Source organism: Myotis yumanensis, unplaced genomic scaffold (genome assembly GCF_028538775.1).
Source record: "Myotis yumanensis isolate MYYU_CA2020_CCGP unplaced genomic scaffold, mMyoYum1.0.hap1 SCAF_11, whole genome shotgun sequence".
Taxonomy (NCBI): Eukaryota; Metazoa; Chordata; class Mammalia; order Chiroptera; family Vespertilionidae; genus Myotis; species Myotis yumanensis.
The window spans coordinates 55,380,163-55,395,316 of record NW_027223762.1 but is presented as its reverse complement, the minus strand read 5'-3'; the positions used below and the strand labels follow the sequence as shown (position 1 = coordinate 55,395,316).

At 42.4% G+C, this 15,154-nt stretch overlaps 1 protein-coding gene across 3 annotated transcripts in view; it reads left to right on the top strand.

The window, feature by feature from the left end:
* Positions 1-15,154, top strand: part of CHST10 (carbohydrate sulfotransferase 10) — a 37,409-nt gene that overhangs the window by 1,853 nt on the left and 20,402 nt on the right. For all 3 annotated transcript variants that reach the window (XM_070429674.1, XM_070429677.1, XM_070429675.1), the window contains exons 2-3: positions 250-319; positions 14,829-14,917. In XM_070429674.1, the coding sequence (XP_070285775.1) occupies positions 14,875-14,917 (43 nt within the window). In that variant the 5' untranslated portion in view covers positions 250-319; positions 14,829-14,874. The remainder of the gene's footprint in view (positions 1-249; positions 320-14,828; positions 14,918-15,154) is intronic.

Here is a 15,154-nt window from a genome sequence, read left to right as displayed (position 1 = left end):
CAAAACATATTTCTCTTTTCATACTACATTAGGTCAGCCTTTTAAATAGTTGGCATGGTTGGTACATTCAGAATGCTTTTCACTTACCAAGAAATCCAAGTATTACCCACCTCTATAAGAAACCTGTTGTGGAAAATGGACTTGAATAATCAAAGTGGTTAACCACTTTGTATAAACCAAGTTGTGTTAAGTAGGTTGATCTTGTCGCTTTTAATGATGCTAATTGGTTTTAAAATTTATCCTATACAGTGACAGGAGGAAGCCAGAACCTCGGGCAAAGTAAATACCGCTGGGAAATGTGGACCCCAGGCCGCAGAAGGTATGTGAAGGAGGACATGGGCTCACTAGTTAGCTGAGATTTGTGTCATTTTGGACCATTACTGCTTCCTTTCTTGCTCATGTGGAGATTTTAGGAACATTAAAACTCCTCAATATGAGTATGTACACATATATTTTGAAGAAATGTTTTCTTAAATATAGTAGGAGCAAGCCTGGCCTGGAGATTAGTGGAGCTTAGTGCCTGACATGTAGTGAGCCCTACACTGGTATTTGCTAATGATTTGTTCTTTATTATTATTCATGGGAATCTGGCTTAACCTCACATCCATCCTGAGTTAGGACAGATGTGACTAGATGAGCAGTCATTCTAAGATGGTAAATTGTAATGATGGCCAAGTAGACACAGGAAATTTCTGAACGTAGACTGAGAGAAACCCTAACTATGAATCTAAAAATCACAGTTACCATAATAGCATTTTATATGTGTTATGATCATATGCAGTGTTTTATTTTATTAAGTTGTGATTTAATGATTTTATTGATTAGGTAATACATTTTAGTTCAAACTCAAAGGCCTGAAAAGGTTGACTTGTTTGTAGACTGTCCCCCGTTGCTCTAGCCCTCAGCTGTCTAGTTTCCCTTCTTCCTGCGAGTCCTCCCGGGGTTATCAGTTTCTTGTGCACTACTGGATTATTTTTGTACAGTTAACTTTAGCGTCTAGATATGTTTAGGGAGAATGTTTTAGAAACTGAACGCTAGACACATGGTCCTTCCCCTGGGGTTCGTGTGTGATGGGGATGGGGACCAGGAGCTTCCATCTTAGTAAAGGGCCATTGACAGGATTCTTGGTGTTCAGTCCACGAGGGACATGGGTCTCCTTGCTGCTCTTGGGATTCTGGGATCCAGCCAAGTTCTTCATCCAGGTGGCTTATTATTTGTTTCCTCACTCTGCTTTGCCTTTTCTCAGCATCACACCGTACTAGAGGCCTTCCCTTTGTCCCTTACTCTTCTTTGTTACCATCAGTGGCATCGCGTGCCCTATCCATAGGTGTGATCCTATACATTAATGGCTCTGTTTGTTTATGTCTTGTCTTCCTCTGTTAGCACCAAGCACCGTGAGAGCAGGGAGTATGTGTTACCTTACATATCCCCACGACCTAGAAGAGCTCCTGGCCTAGAGTAGGCACTTTGTAAATATTGCTGAATGAATGACATTTGGGAAAAAGCTGTTTTAAACAGTTAGATGGGCTTATACCACAGGACTTTTCAGAACCGTTAATAAGCAGATGTGCATGGCAGAAGTGGAGCATGGCAGGTGGGAGTCAAGCTCTTCAGCACAAATTCAGAAAGGCTTTTGCTTTTGGGTGACAACTCAAACACCGGCGGGGTGGGGGGTGGGGGGTGGGGGGCGGGGAAAGCCATTGGCAGGAATGTGGCAGCTGAGCAAAATGGGTTTACAAGCATCATTTTGAAAATGTAGGGAAGGGAGAATTTGCACCCAAAGATGGTAATATAAGCATACCTCATTTTATTGTGCTTTGCTTTTTGTACTTAATAGATGTTGTGTTTTTTATAATTTGAAGGCAAGACCCTCCACCAACAAAGAGATTATGACTTGCTTTATTGCAGTACCCACTTTATTGAGGTGGTCTGGAACTGGACCCACAATATCTCTAAGGTGTGCCTGTAGTACCAAACCCATTGTTAGTAATTACCAACATGTAAAATGTGGGCTTTCTTTTAGTTTAGACACATACACACACACACTAGGATTCCTTGTATGTTCAGTTATGTTCTTGGTTTCCTGCCCCTGCTTTCCCAGTAAGATCTTAGGTCCCGCCTTATGGGTTTTAAAGAGCCCAATCCTGTGACTTGGTTTTAGACCCTGCCACCTTGTCACGTGAAAATCTCCTTAATAACTGGAAATAGGAAAGCTCTGAAGTCCTCGGGATCTGGAGGGCTCTGTTCAGAGCAGCCCACCATGACCCAAGGGGATCTGGGGCACACTCAGGGTTGCCACTATTAGCTGCAAGAGCCACTCTCAGAGTTGTCTCCTTGAACAAAGGAGAGTTAATTACAGAAAATGTCAGGAAATTTAAAGGCCATTTGTCACCAGGCTGCAAGGACTGCCGTGGCCCTTGGCAGAGCCATGAGAAGGACTACTGATGTCAGGCCCAGTCTCTGCAGACAGCAATAGTGAGCCTGTGGGTGCCCTCCTGGACAGGAGGTAAATTCCATGGAGAGCATGTGTATTCAAGGAAACAGTGCGGACTCTGGCACGGGCTCAGAGTTGCTGGTGAAGGGAATTTGGAATGCCTTTCTTTCTGTCTAAAGAGTTGGGTCAAATTATCCTGATTGTTTCAAGGTCAGACCAAACCCTAATTCTACACAGTCCGTTACCTACAGATGGGAGGGCTGAAAAACAGTGGTGGAGGTCTTTGATTCTAATTAATTTTGAGCTGTTTTTACAGAGCTCTGACATAATTCAGATCATCAGAAGACTCTAGTTGGCAGATACTCTTTTGCTACCAATTTTCCTTATACTGGAAAGAGGTGTTAGGAAAATATCTATTATGTTAGAATGCCTAGAATCTGCAGGTTAACGAGATTCCCCAGCGGATTCCTTTGGTCGTCTAAAGTTGAGAGGAGCTGAGGGCCTGGACCAGCATGTCTCAGTCCTGGCTGCTCACTGGAATCCTGGGCAGAGCTTTTAAAACCTGCCCAGGATCCATCTCCAGAGATTTGTCTTGTCTTGGCTCAGGTGATCTTGGGGCCCAGGGCATTGCTGTATGTTTTTAAAGCCCAGGTGATTCTAATGTACAGCCAGGGCTGGGAACCACTGCCCTAAACCTGTGGTCGGCAAACCTCGGCTCTCGAGCCACATGCGGCTCTTTGGCCCCTTGAGTGTGGCTCTTCCACAAAACACTATGTGCGGGCGCTCACGCACAATGCGATTGAAACTTCGTGGCCCATGTGCAGAAGTCGGTATTTTGTGGAAGAGCCACACTCAAGGGGCCAAAGAGCTGCATGTGGCTCATGAGCCATGGTTTGCCGAGCCGCAGTTTGTCGACCACTGCCCTAAACATAAAGTCAGACACTATTAGGTAGCTATCTAGATTCAGAATGCACGCAATCACAATGCAAAAACATGCCATGGCTAACTGGACGTGCCATTCTTTAGAATTTATAAAGACATAACCTGTTGTATATTGTGGATCTTACTGGTTCATTCTCTGGTTTGAGGCATCTAGAGGATGATGTGTGATGTGGAACACTTAGCTGGGCTTGCTTGTGCCTGGTAGCATATTCCTGCTCCATTGTTGGAAATGCCTTGAGACTGGAGGGAGGCCAAGTGGACAGTTGCACTTTACATCTTTGTGCTGCCAGAGAAATGGTTTCAAAATTTAAGGTGTATCACAACACCACCCCCCTTCTTCTCATGTATTACTCCTTCCAGTGGCTTTCTATTGCTCACAAGGTAGAAACTGAATTCTGTAACAGCTCTCTAAGGCCCAGCATTATCTGACCATATCTTCCTAGGCTCATTGATAACCAAGTTCTGGAAACTCCAGCCACATAGCCTTCCTTCAGTTACCCAGGGGCCCCCAGCTCGCGTCCTTCTACTTCTGGACCTAGTTTCATGCTGTTCCCCTGTTCTGGAACCTACCCCTTCACCTCCTTAGGTAATTGTGCTGTCCCCATCTCTCTATCCAGGTCATGTCCCCTTGTATTGTCCTTTCACAGCACCACGTCCCTCTGCCTCATGCCTCTCCTTGGATAGATTCTTTTTTGCATGTGGGTTTTTCCAGTAGACTGCAGGCTCCATAAGACATGAACCGTGTGTGTGTCTTGGTTTGAGACTCAGTGTAGTATCCCTGCTGTTCTGTTGGATGGGTGGGTATACCTTATATCAGTGATGGCGAACCTTTTGAGCTCGGTGTGTCAGCATTTTGAAAAACCCTAACTTAACTCTGGTGCCGTGTCACATATAAAAATTTTTTGATATTTGTAACCATAGTAAAACAAAGATTTATATTTTTGATATTTATTTTATATATTTAAATGCCATTTAACAAAGAAAAATCAACCAAAAAAATGTGTTCACGTGTCACCTCTGACACGCGTGTCATAGGTTCGCCATTACTGCTTTATATGATGATGTTGGTAAATATAATTATTTTTAGGTTGTGTCCTTTAAAATTTTATGCAGCCCAGCCAGTGTTGCTCAGTGCTTATGAACCAGGAGGTAACGGTTCGATATCTAGTCAGGGCACATGCCTGGGTTGCAGGCTTGATCCCTAGTAGGGGGTGTGCAGGAGGTAGCCAATCAATGATTCTTTTTCATCACTGTTATTTCTATCCTACTCTCTCTCTCCCTTCCTCTGTCTGAAATCAATAAAAACATACTTTTCGAAAAGTCACATAGACTAATGTAATTTTTTAAAAAAGTGTATGCAGTTGTCCGTTCGGAGTGGCTCAGCTGTTTGAGCATTGTCCTGTGTACTGAAAGGTTGTTGGTTCAATTCCCAGTCTGGGCACATGCCTGGGTTTCAGGTTTGATCTCCAGTCAGAGCACTTATGGAAGGCAAGCGAGGACCACGTGGCCTAACGGATAAGGCATCTGACTTTGGAAGGCAAGCAACCGATGTTTCTCACATCAATGTTTTCTCACATCGATGTATCTCTCTCTCTCTAACAAATATCAGTTTATCTAAATTTTTAACCATTTTACCTCGACAGCTTTTTCACTTGAGTCTGTGTACAATTTATGAATTTTCTTGCAATACCATGAGAAAGATAAAGAAGTGCTTAATAATTGTGCATCTCCCCATGCCAGGCTTTTCCTCTGGCTTGTGTCTTCATACACAATGAAAGCAGCCTTATGTAGAGCAGTATCTCCCTGCAGGTCTCAAGTAAACCCACCTTCCCACCTTCCCCAGTCTGCCTTCCTTTATCTGGGCAGGGAAGACCACCTTCCTAAGCCCCTGCTGCTGTGTCAATCAAAGGAGCAGTTTCTGATGTAAAAGTATAATCACCCAGGTTGAGGGGTGGCTCTGGAGAGGGAAGGAATTAGGACCAGGCAGGACCATGGAGAGGTGCCAACCTTATTTGTATACTTGATTTCCTTTTAAAAAACTCAAATAAGTACAACAAAACTATTAGAGCTGAGTGTCCATAAACAGGTATTTGTTATGTTATCCTCTGTACTTTATGTTTTAAATATTACATATTTTAAAAACTAAAAAACAATGATGATAGAGATGTATTTACTAACTATTCAGATACATACTGACTTTGCCACTTCATATGAGTTTTTCCCAGAAAGGAAAGTATTTATCATACCTTACAAAGTGGTAGGTAAACTGAATTTGTTAGAAATGAGACAGAAAAAAATTAAACCACAGAAATAAAGACAATAGGGTAGATGTATGTATATAGTTGGCATTTTCTATATTTTATTGGTTTTTATTATAAAACTAAAGACCCAAAAGTTTGTGCACTTGGGGGTGTTCCTCAACCCGGCCTGTGCCCTCTCGAAGTCTGGGACCCCTTAGGGGATGTCCATCTGCTGGCTTAGGCCCACTTCCGGGGGATTGGGCCTAAGCTGGCAGTCAGACATCCCTCTGGCAGCCCAGGAGCCCTCGGGGGATGTCCACTTGCCAGCGGGGAGCAGGCCTAAGCTGCAGTTGCACATCCTTAGCGCTGCTGAGGAGGCGGGAGAGCCTCCTGCCACCACACTGCTGTGCTGGCAGCCATCATCCTTGCTTGTGGCTGAGCAGAGCTCCCCCCTGTGGGAGCACACTGACCACCAGGGGGCAGCTCCTGCATTGAGTGTCTGCCCCCTGGTAGTCAGTGTGTGTCATAGTGACCAGTCATTCCCAGTTGTTCTGCTGGTAGGGTCAATTTGCATATTACCCTTTTATTATATGGGATAGAGGTCTGGTGCACGGGAGGGCCGGCTGGTTTGCCCTGAGGGTGTCCCGGATCAGGGTGGGGATCCTGCTGGGGTGCCTTACCAGCCTGGGTGAGGGGCTGAGGGCTGTTTTCAGGCTGGCCAAGCCCCCCAGCAGGGACCCTCACCCCATGGGAGTGTGGCCAGCCTGGGTGAGAGGCTGATAGCCATTTTCAGGCTGGTCACACCCCCTTCAGGGTGGAGGTCCCCGCTGGGGTGCCTGGCCAGCCTGGGTGAGGGGTTGATAGCCATTTTCAGGCTGGCCACGCCCCCCGGCGACTCAAGCTCCCAGCCTCTTCTTTTTCTCTTTTCTTTCTTTTTCTTTTTTTTCAGTGTCTCCTTGAGCAGAGGCCAGGGCGGGCTGGAAGCAGGTATCTGGGATTTATTTATCTTCTATAATTGAAACTTTGTAGCCTTGAGCGGAGCCCAGGGCCAGCCAGGGCAGGTGGGAAGCTTGATTTCCTCCATCGCCGGGGGCAACCCAACCCTCCTGCTGCTCCAGCTCCGTGGCTGCCGCCATCTTAGTTGGGTTAATTTGCATACTCACTCCTGATTGTCTTGTGGGCGTGGCTTGATCATAGCGGAGGGATGGTTAATTTGCATGTTTCTCTATTATATAGGATGGATATGTACTTATTGCAAAAATGTTTTTAAAATACAAAATCGTACAAAGCAAAAAATGACTCCACTCACCCTCAATAATTTATTCTGTGCATATATATATATGTGTGTGTGTTTGCATGTGTATATAATCACATTCACACATATACAGTTTTTTAGCAAATAGGATTATACACTCAGTTCTGCAACTTTTTCTTTTTACTGATATATCTTGACACTTTGGGCCTGTCATTGGCGCACCTTTTGGCATAGAGTTTTATTTATAGTTCAAAAATATTTTTTGGACTTCTGCAGGATTTATTAATCTTTCATTCTGTATGTTCTAAGTTCCATATCTATTAAAGTGCATGTGAGTTCCATGACTTACAAAATATAATTTTATTTTCAAGTAATACTGAAACCCTAGTAGCTTGTTTTCTAGTCTCGGTTAATGGATATAAGATATATAACTGTTCTCATGTGGAGACTGAAGAAATAATTTTGAAGTTGAAAGGGAGCCTCATATTAAAATACTTAGTTTGGAAAGTCTTAGGTAGAAAGTTGGGCAGGTGTCTGCTAAAGTGTCTTTCAACTCTCCTAAGTTTTCCTAACGGCTCTCATTTTTTTCAAAAAATGTTTTACTGTTTTTTTAAAATTGAATTTATTGAGGTGACATTGGTTAATAAAATTATATAGGTTTCAAGTATACGATTCTACATTACATCATCTGTATGTTGTATTCTGTGTTGGCCACTCCAGGTCAAATCTCCTTCCAGCACCATTTATTCCAAGTTTTCCCTCTTGGACTCTCCCTCATCCTTCTTTCATTCTGAGGCTATGAGGTTTTTTGTTTGTTTGTTTTGCTTAATTCCTTCACTTTTTTTTTTTTTGCTTAATCCCAGGCCACCCCCGCCCCAGCCCCAAATTCCCTTCCCTCTCACAGCTATCAATCTATTCTCTATATCTACGAGTCTGTCTCCACTTTGCTTGTTAGTTTATTTTGTTCATTAGATTTCACATAGAAATAAAATCATATGATACTTGTCTTTCTCTGACTGGCTTATTTCACTTAGCATAATAATCTCCAGGTCCATCCATGCTGTTGCAAGAGATAAGATTTTATTTATTTTTTTTGACTTTTTAAAAAAATTTTTAAATTCTTTATTAGTTAAGGAATTACAAATGTGTCCTCATTCCCCCCCATTAACCCCCATCCTCCCCCCCGACAAGAGATAAGATTTTAATGGCTGAATAATAAATATTCAGTTGTGTAAATGTACTTCAGTTTTTTAATCTACTCATCTGATGGGTACTTGGACTGCTTCCAAATCTTAGATTTTCCATATATACATATATAAAAGGCTAATATGCAAATTGTCCCCATGGGAGTTTGACTGGGAGACTGGGAGTTTGATCACTTGCTATGACATGCGCTGACCACCAGGGGGTGGTGCGGAATGAAGGAAGGCCCCAGCCGGCAGCCGGAAGGCCCTGATCGGCCCTGATCGCTGGCCAGGCCTAGGGACCCTACCTGTGCATGAATTTCGTGCACTGGGCCTCTAGTTGTAAATAACACTGCAAAAAACATATCGGTGCATCTGTTCTTTCAAAGTAGTGTTTTGGGTTTCTTTGGATATATTCCCAGTAGAGGAATTGCTGGATCATAAGACAGTTCTATTTTTAATTTTTTGAGATAACTCCATACTGCTTTCGACAGTGGTTGCACCAATCTGCATTCCCACCAACAGTGCATTAGGGTTCCCTTTTTCCCACATCCTCACCAACACTTGTTTGTTGGTTCATTGATGATAGCCATTCTGACAGGTGTGAGGTGATATCTCGTGCTTTTAATTTGCATTTCTCTAAAGATTAGTGACTTCAAGTATCCTTTCATGTGCATTGGCCATTTGTATGTCCTCTTTGGAGAAATGTCTATTCAGATCCTTTACTCATTTCTTAATTGGATTATTTGTTATTTTGATGTTTAATTTTATAACTTCCTTATAAATTTTAGATATTAAGCCAAATTATTAATATGTAACTGTGTCTGTGAATATGTTCTCCCATTCAGTGGGTTGTCTTTTCATTTTGTTGATGGTTTCCTTTGCTGTGCAAAAACTTTTTAGTTTGATGTAGTCCCATTTGTTTATTTTTTCTTTTGTTTCCCTTGCCTAAGGCAATATATCAGAAAAATATTGCTATGAGAAATGTCCAAGATTTTACTGCCTATGTTTTCTTCTAGGATTATTATGTTTTTGGGTCCAACATTTAAATCTCTAATCCATTTTGAGTTTATTCTTGTGTATGGTATAAGAAGGTGTTCTAGTTGTTGTTTTTTTCTTTTGCAAATATCTGTCCAATTTTTCCAACACCATTTATTGAATAGTCCATCTTTACCCCATTGTATGTTTTTGCCTCTTTTGTAAATATTGACTATAAAGATGTTAGTTTATTTCTGGACTCTCTATTCTGTTCAATAGGTTTATATGTCTGTTTTATGCCAGTACTATTCTGTTTTGATTACTATGGCCTTATACTATAGTTTAACATCAGATAGCATGATTCCTCCAACTTTGTTCTTTCTCAAGATTGCTGTGGCTATTCAGGGTCATTTGTGATTCATATAAAATTTTGGAGTATTTGTTCTAGTTCTGTGAAATACGCTATTGGTATCTTGATTATAATTGCATTGAATTTTGGGTAGTGTGGACATTTTAATGGCATTAATTCTTCCTGTCCATGAACATGGTATATGCTTCTACTTATTTGTATCTTCTTCAGTTTCTTTCTTCAGTGTCTTAAAATTTTCTGAGAACAGGTCTTTTAAATTGGTTAAATGTATTCCTAGGTATTTTATTTTTTTTGAGGCAAGTGCAAATGGGTTTGTTTTCTTAGTTTCCATTTCTGATAGTTCATTATTGGTGTATACAAATGTAACTGATTTCTGGGTATTTATTTTGTATCCTGTTACTTTACTGAATTCATATGTCAATTCTAGTAGATTTTTGGTTGAATCTTTAGGGTTCTCTACATACAGTATCATGTTATTAGCAAATAATAACAGTTTTACTTTTTCCTTTCCAGTTTGAATACCTTTTATTTATTCTTGTCTGATTGCTGTTGCTGGGACTTCCAGTACTATGTTAAATAAGAGTGATGGAAGCCAACATCCCTGTCTTGTTCCAGATCCTAAGGAAAACACTTAGTTTTTGCCCATTGGGAATGATGTTGCTGTGGGTTTGTCATATATGGTCTTTATTACATTGAGGTATGTTTCCTCTATTCCCACTCTCCTGAGAGTTTTGATCATAAGTGGATGATGGATTCTATCCAGCGCTTTCCTGCATCTGTTGATATAATCATGTGATTTTTATTTTTCTTTTGTTTATATGATGTATGTATATAAATTTGTACTTATAAATTTGTAGATATTGTACCAACCTTTCATCCCCAGAATAAATCCCACTTGGTCATGGTGTATGACCTTCTTAATATATTTCTGGATCTGGTTTGCTAATATTTTGTTGAGGATTTTAGCATCTATGTTTATTAGGGATATTGGCCTAAAATTTTCTTTCTTTATAGTGTCTTTATCTGGTTTTGGAATTAGGATAAACTGGCTTATAAAATGAGCTTGGGAGTCTTTCTGCTTCTTGACTTTTTTAGAATAGCTTGAGAAAGATAGGTATTAGTTCTTTTTTGAATGTTTGATAAAATTTATCTGTAAAGCCATCCAACCCAGGATTTTTATTTGTTGGTGTTTTGTTTTGTTTTAATCTATTTATTTTTATTACTGCTTCAGTTTCACTAGTTGTGATTTATCTATTCAGATTTTCTGATTCTTCCTGATTCAGTTTTGGAAGATTGTATGTTTCTAGGAATTTATCCATTTCTTCCAGATTGTCCAATTTATTGACATATAGATGTTTGTAATGTTTTCTTACAATCCTTTGTATTTCTTTGGAGTCAGTAGTTAATTCTCCTCTTTCATTTCTGATTTTATTTATTTGGGTCCTCTCTTTTTTTCTTGGTGAGTCTGGTTAAAGGTTTGTCAGTCTTGTTTATCTTTTCAGAGAACTGGCTCTTGGTTTTATTGATCTTTTGTATTATTTTTTAAGACTATTTTGTTTATTTTTGCTCTGATCTTTATTATTTCCTTCCTTCTACTCATTTTGGGTTTTGCTTGTTGTTTTTTCCCAGTTCTTTTAAGTATGAAGTTAGATTGTTTATTAGAGATTTTTCTTGTTTCTTGAAGTAGGCCTAAAATGTTATGGAGTTCCTTCTTAGAATTGCTATTGATGTGTCTCAGATTTGGGGTTGTTGTGTCCTCATTTTCATTTGTTTCAAGGTATCTTTTTTGTTGTAATTTGCTAATCTTCACCTGAGGATATTTTTTTCTATTGATTTTTAAAAATATATATTTTATTGATTTTTTTACAGAGAGGAAGGGAGAGGGATAGAGAGCTAGAAACATTGATGAGAGAGAAACATCGTTCAGCTGCCTCCCGAACAACCCCTACTGGGGAAGTGCCCTCAACCAAGGTATATGCCCTTGACCGGAATCGAACCCGGGACCCTTCAGTCCGCAGGTCGACGCTCTATCCACTGAGCCAAACCGGTCAGGGCTCCATTGATTTTTGTTGTTTGTTAATCCTCACCCAAGGCTATTTTTTTCATTGATTTTTTAGAGTAGAAGGGAGAGAAGAAAAAAGAACGGGAAGGGGAGAGAGAGACAGAGAGAGAAAGTGAGTAAGACTCATCAATTGGTTGCCTCCTGCACATGCCTTGACTAGGGCCAGGGATCAAACCTACAACCCAGGGAATCAAACCTGTGACCTTTGGTCTGCAGGCTGATGCTTTAACCACTGAGCTATGCCGGCCAGGGCCCAAGATACCTTTTGATTTCTTCTTTGATCTCATTGTTAACCCATTCATTGTTTAGTTCTATGTTATTTAGCCTCCATGTCTTTTTCAGTTTTTCAGTTTTTTTCCTGTGGTTGATTTCTAGTTTCAAACTATTATGGTCAGAAAATATACATGATATAATTTCAGAATATTTAAATTTATTGATACTCATTTTGTCTCATAACATGTGGTCTATCCTAGCAAATATTCTGTGTGCACTTGGAAAGAATGTATATTCTCCTGCTTGGAGATGAAATGCTCTAAAGATGTCAGTTAAATCCATCTGGTCTAGTGTGCTATTTAAGGCCACACTTTCCTTGTTGACTTCCTAGGAAGTCTGGAAGATCTATCCATTGATGTCAATAGGGTATAAAAGTCCCCTAACTATGATTATGTTACTGTCAGCCTGTCCCTTTACATCCATCAAAATTTGCTTTTAAAATTTAGGTGCTCCTATTTTGGGAGCATACATGATTACAAGGATTATATCCTCTTGTTGGATTGCGCCCTTTATCATTATGTAGTGTTTTTCTTTGTCTCTTACTATATAGCCTTTGTTTTAAATATGTTTTTCTTTAAATTGATTTCTGAGAGAGGAAGAGAGAGAGAAACATCAATGATGAGAGAGAATCATTGATTGGCTGCCTCCTGCATGCTCCCTACTATGGATCGAGCCCACAACCTGGCATGTGCCCGGACCAGGATTTGAACCATGACCTCCTAGTTCATGGGTCAATGCTCAACCACTGAGCCATGCTGGCTGGGCGGGTGATACAAGTTTAGAGGAGGCAGATTCTGTCTCAGAGCACACTGGAAAGCACGCAGGTGGCTGTTTTATCCTTATAGATGGGAAATGGGGCCCAGAGAGCTAATCGTTGACTAACCCCCCAGCCACCCAGCTCAGGGAAGAAGAGAGTAGACCAAATCCTGCCCCCGCCCCAGGCCTGGGTGGAAGAAGCAAGGTGCTCCTGACTTTAAATGAAAACCCAAGACTTGGGAAGGCGAGCATGGCTTCAGGATTGTGCAAGTCTCACATCACAACTTGCCAGATGGAGAATGCTACCCCTAAGCCACTGGGCTTCCCGGAAAGCAGGTGTGTTCTTCATTTTCATGATCTCCCTGCTTTGATTTAGAGGTGAGCTTGTTGGGTGGACTCAAATTAGACCCCTTCAAAAACCTAGTTTCCATTGGAAAATTAAACCGTGAAACCCTCCTGGGGGTGGGCCTGATGCTGGGTTGGTGTGAGGGCCTGAGACCCAGGAGGTACACAGGGTCTCAGAGCAAGAAGCTGAGAGTGGGCAGTGAAGAGGTCTTTGTGATCCCTGCTGTGCATGGAAGTGTGTGTGCATATGTGAAGGGTTCCCTCCTCTGTGTTCACTGGCCACAGCACTTAACAAAGCATGGACTGCAAGCTCCAGGCCATTCAGCATCGGCCCTCTTCCTCCGCCTCTAACTCGTCCTGAGAACCAGTGCACAGGAGCAGATGCCTCTCTGCTTAGGTTGCGTGCCACCTGCTGAATTCCTATCTCCTTTCTCTGTACTCACTCCCCAGTCCACACTATCCTCATTGCCTCTGTTAGAAGAGGCTATAGCTGGGGTTTCTCGCTGGGGCATCCGCCGATGGGGATGGACTTTACTGAGTGTCACTGTCTTGGAAGGACAAGCTTAGTGGACTCAGGAGTGCGGTACCCTGCGCCTCTGGGCAAGTCGATGCCTCACTTGTCTTTAGAAGGAAGGGCTAGTAGCTTGAGTCGCCTGGGTTGAGTCTGGCCTTCCCTTTCCCTTCATCTTGGGGCAGAGCAGCCTGTCACAACAGTTTCCCACCACCACCCTTAGAAGAGTATATTGATTAAATCAGAAAGTCACAGGGTGCTGAGGTGTTGGCCAGTTGCCGTTTGTAGGGGGTCTGCTCCAAACCAGGTGGGTACACTTAATCCCATGACCACCCTGGAAAGAAGGCCTGGTCTCAGAGATGGGAGGCCAAGCTCAGAGAGGCTAAGTCACTTGCTAAGTCTCAGAGCCAGTGAGTGGTGGGCCCAGCCAGGTCTCTCTGGCTTGTGCAGTGCTGTCTCAAAAGATGATGACAGAGGAGAAAGGGGACTCAGCTTGGAAAGGCCAGCTGGCTTCAAGCAGGTGGAGAGGGAGTGGCATTCCCTTTGTTGGGTAGTGCTGCCCAATAAAATACAGGACACCCGGTTAAATTTGAAATTCAGAGAGATAGCAAATAGCTTCTTTTAGTGTAAGTATATCCCATGCACTATTTGAGACATATTGATACTAAAAAGTTCATTTGTTGTTCCTCTGAAATTCAGACCTAACTGAGTGTCTTGTGTTTTTGCTTAATCTGTTTCATTTGGTCCCCTGCTTGGGGGCCTCAGGAAGCACACTGGGCCTAATGTATGGGCAGCTGAGGATGACAGAAGGTGATGCACAAGCCACCGGCGAAAGGCTGCACATTAGGTGGTGAATTCCCCGCTGCAGGGAGTGAGGTGTAGCCTGGGTAACCACATGGTGGGGGACTTTTGGGTTTCAGATGCCTGGTCCCAGTGAGAGTCTAGGACAGCTGTGGGCAAACTACGGCCCGCGGGCCGGATCCGGCCTGTTTGAAATGAATAAAACTAAAAAAAAAAAAAGGACCGTACCCTTTTATGTAATGATGTTTACTTTGAATTTATATTAGTTCACACAAACACTCCATCCATGCTTTTGTTCCGGCCCTCCGGTCCAGTTTAAGAACCCATTGTGGCCCTCGAGTCAAAAAGTTTGCCCCCCCCTGGTCTAGGACGTAAACATTTTTGAGACAAGGAGAAGAGTTGATCCCCTGGATCCACCCCGAGCTCCGTCCCATCTCGTGTTGAGAAGTTCTCTGAAGCTGTTTGCCATCAACACATGCTGAGAGGACCAATTCTCACCACTGGCCAGTGATGGATGACCTCAGCCATCTGGCAGACACCAGCCCAGCCAGCATGGCCCCTTTAAAGGGTTTGGTTTGGCTTGAAGAAGCGCTGTGTTAAAGGTGAAATGAAACATGCATGTTTGTCTCTTGCTGAGAACTGACTAGACTTCCTGGTTCTTTATCTGTCTCCTGCAGCAGAGTGGGACTTGTGTGACCTGCATTCCTCCTGGGAAACGAAAGCATGAAAAACACCCATCCCTCAGTTTCTGCGCTGGCCCTTGCAGGCAAGTGAATGGGGACAGAGAAGTTTTGATGTTCATTTCTCCTGTGTGCAGAGTCTGTGTACAGATTCTCTAGGTGTGGCTACATCTCGTCAGGAAATCAGGGTTCTTAGCAGCCTGCTTGTGATTGCCCAGTATGGCCTCTGCCCTCTTCGAAGGTCTAGCCCTGGGCAGGACTCCTCTTGCCCACCTGCTTCCAGGCCCTGGTGGGTGCTGGGTAAGAGAAACATTTTGATGTAT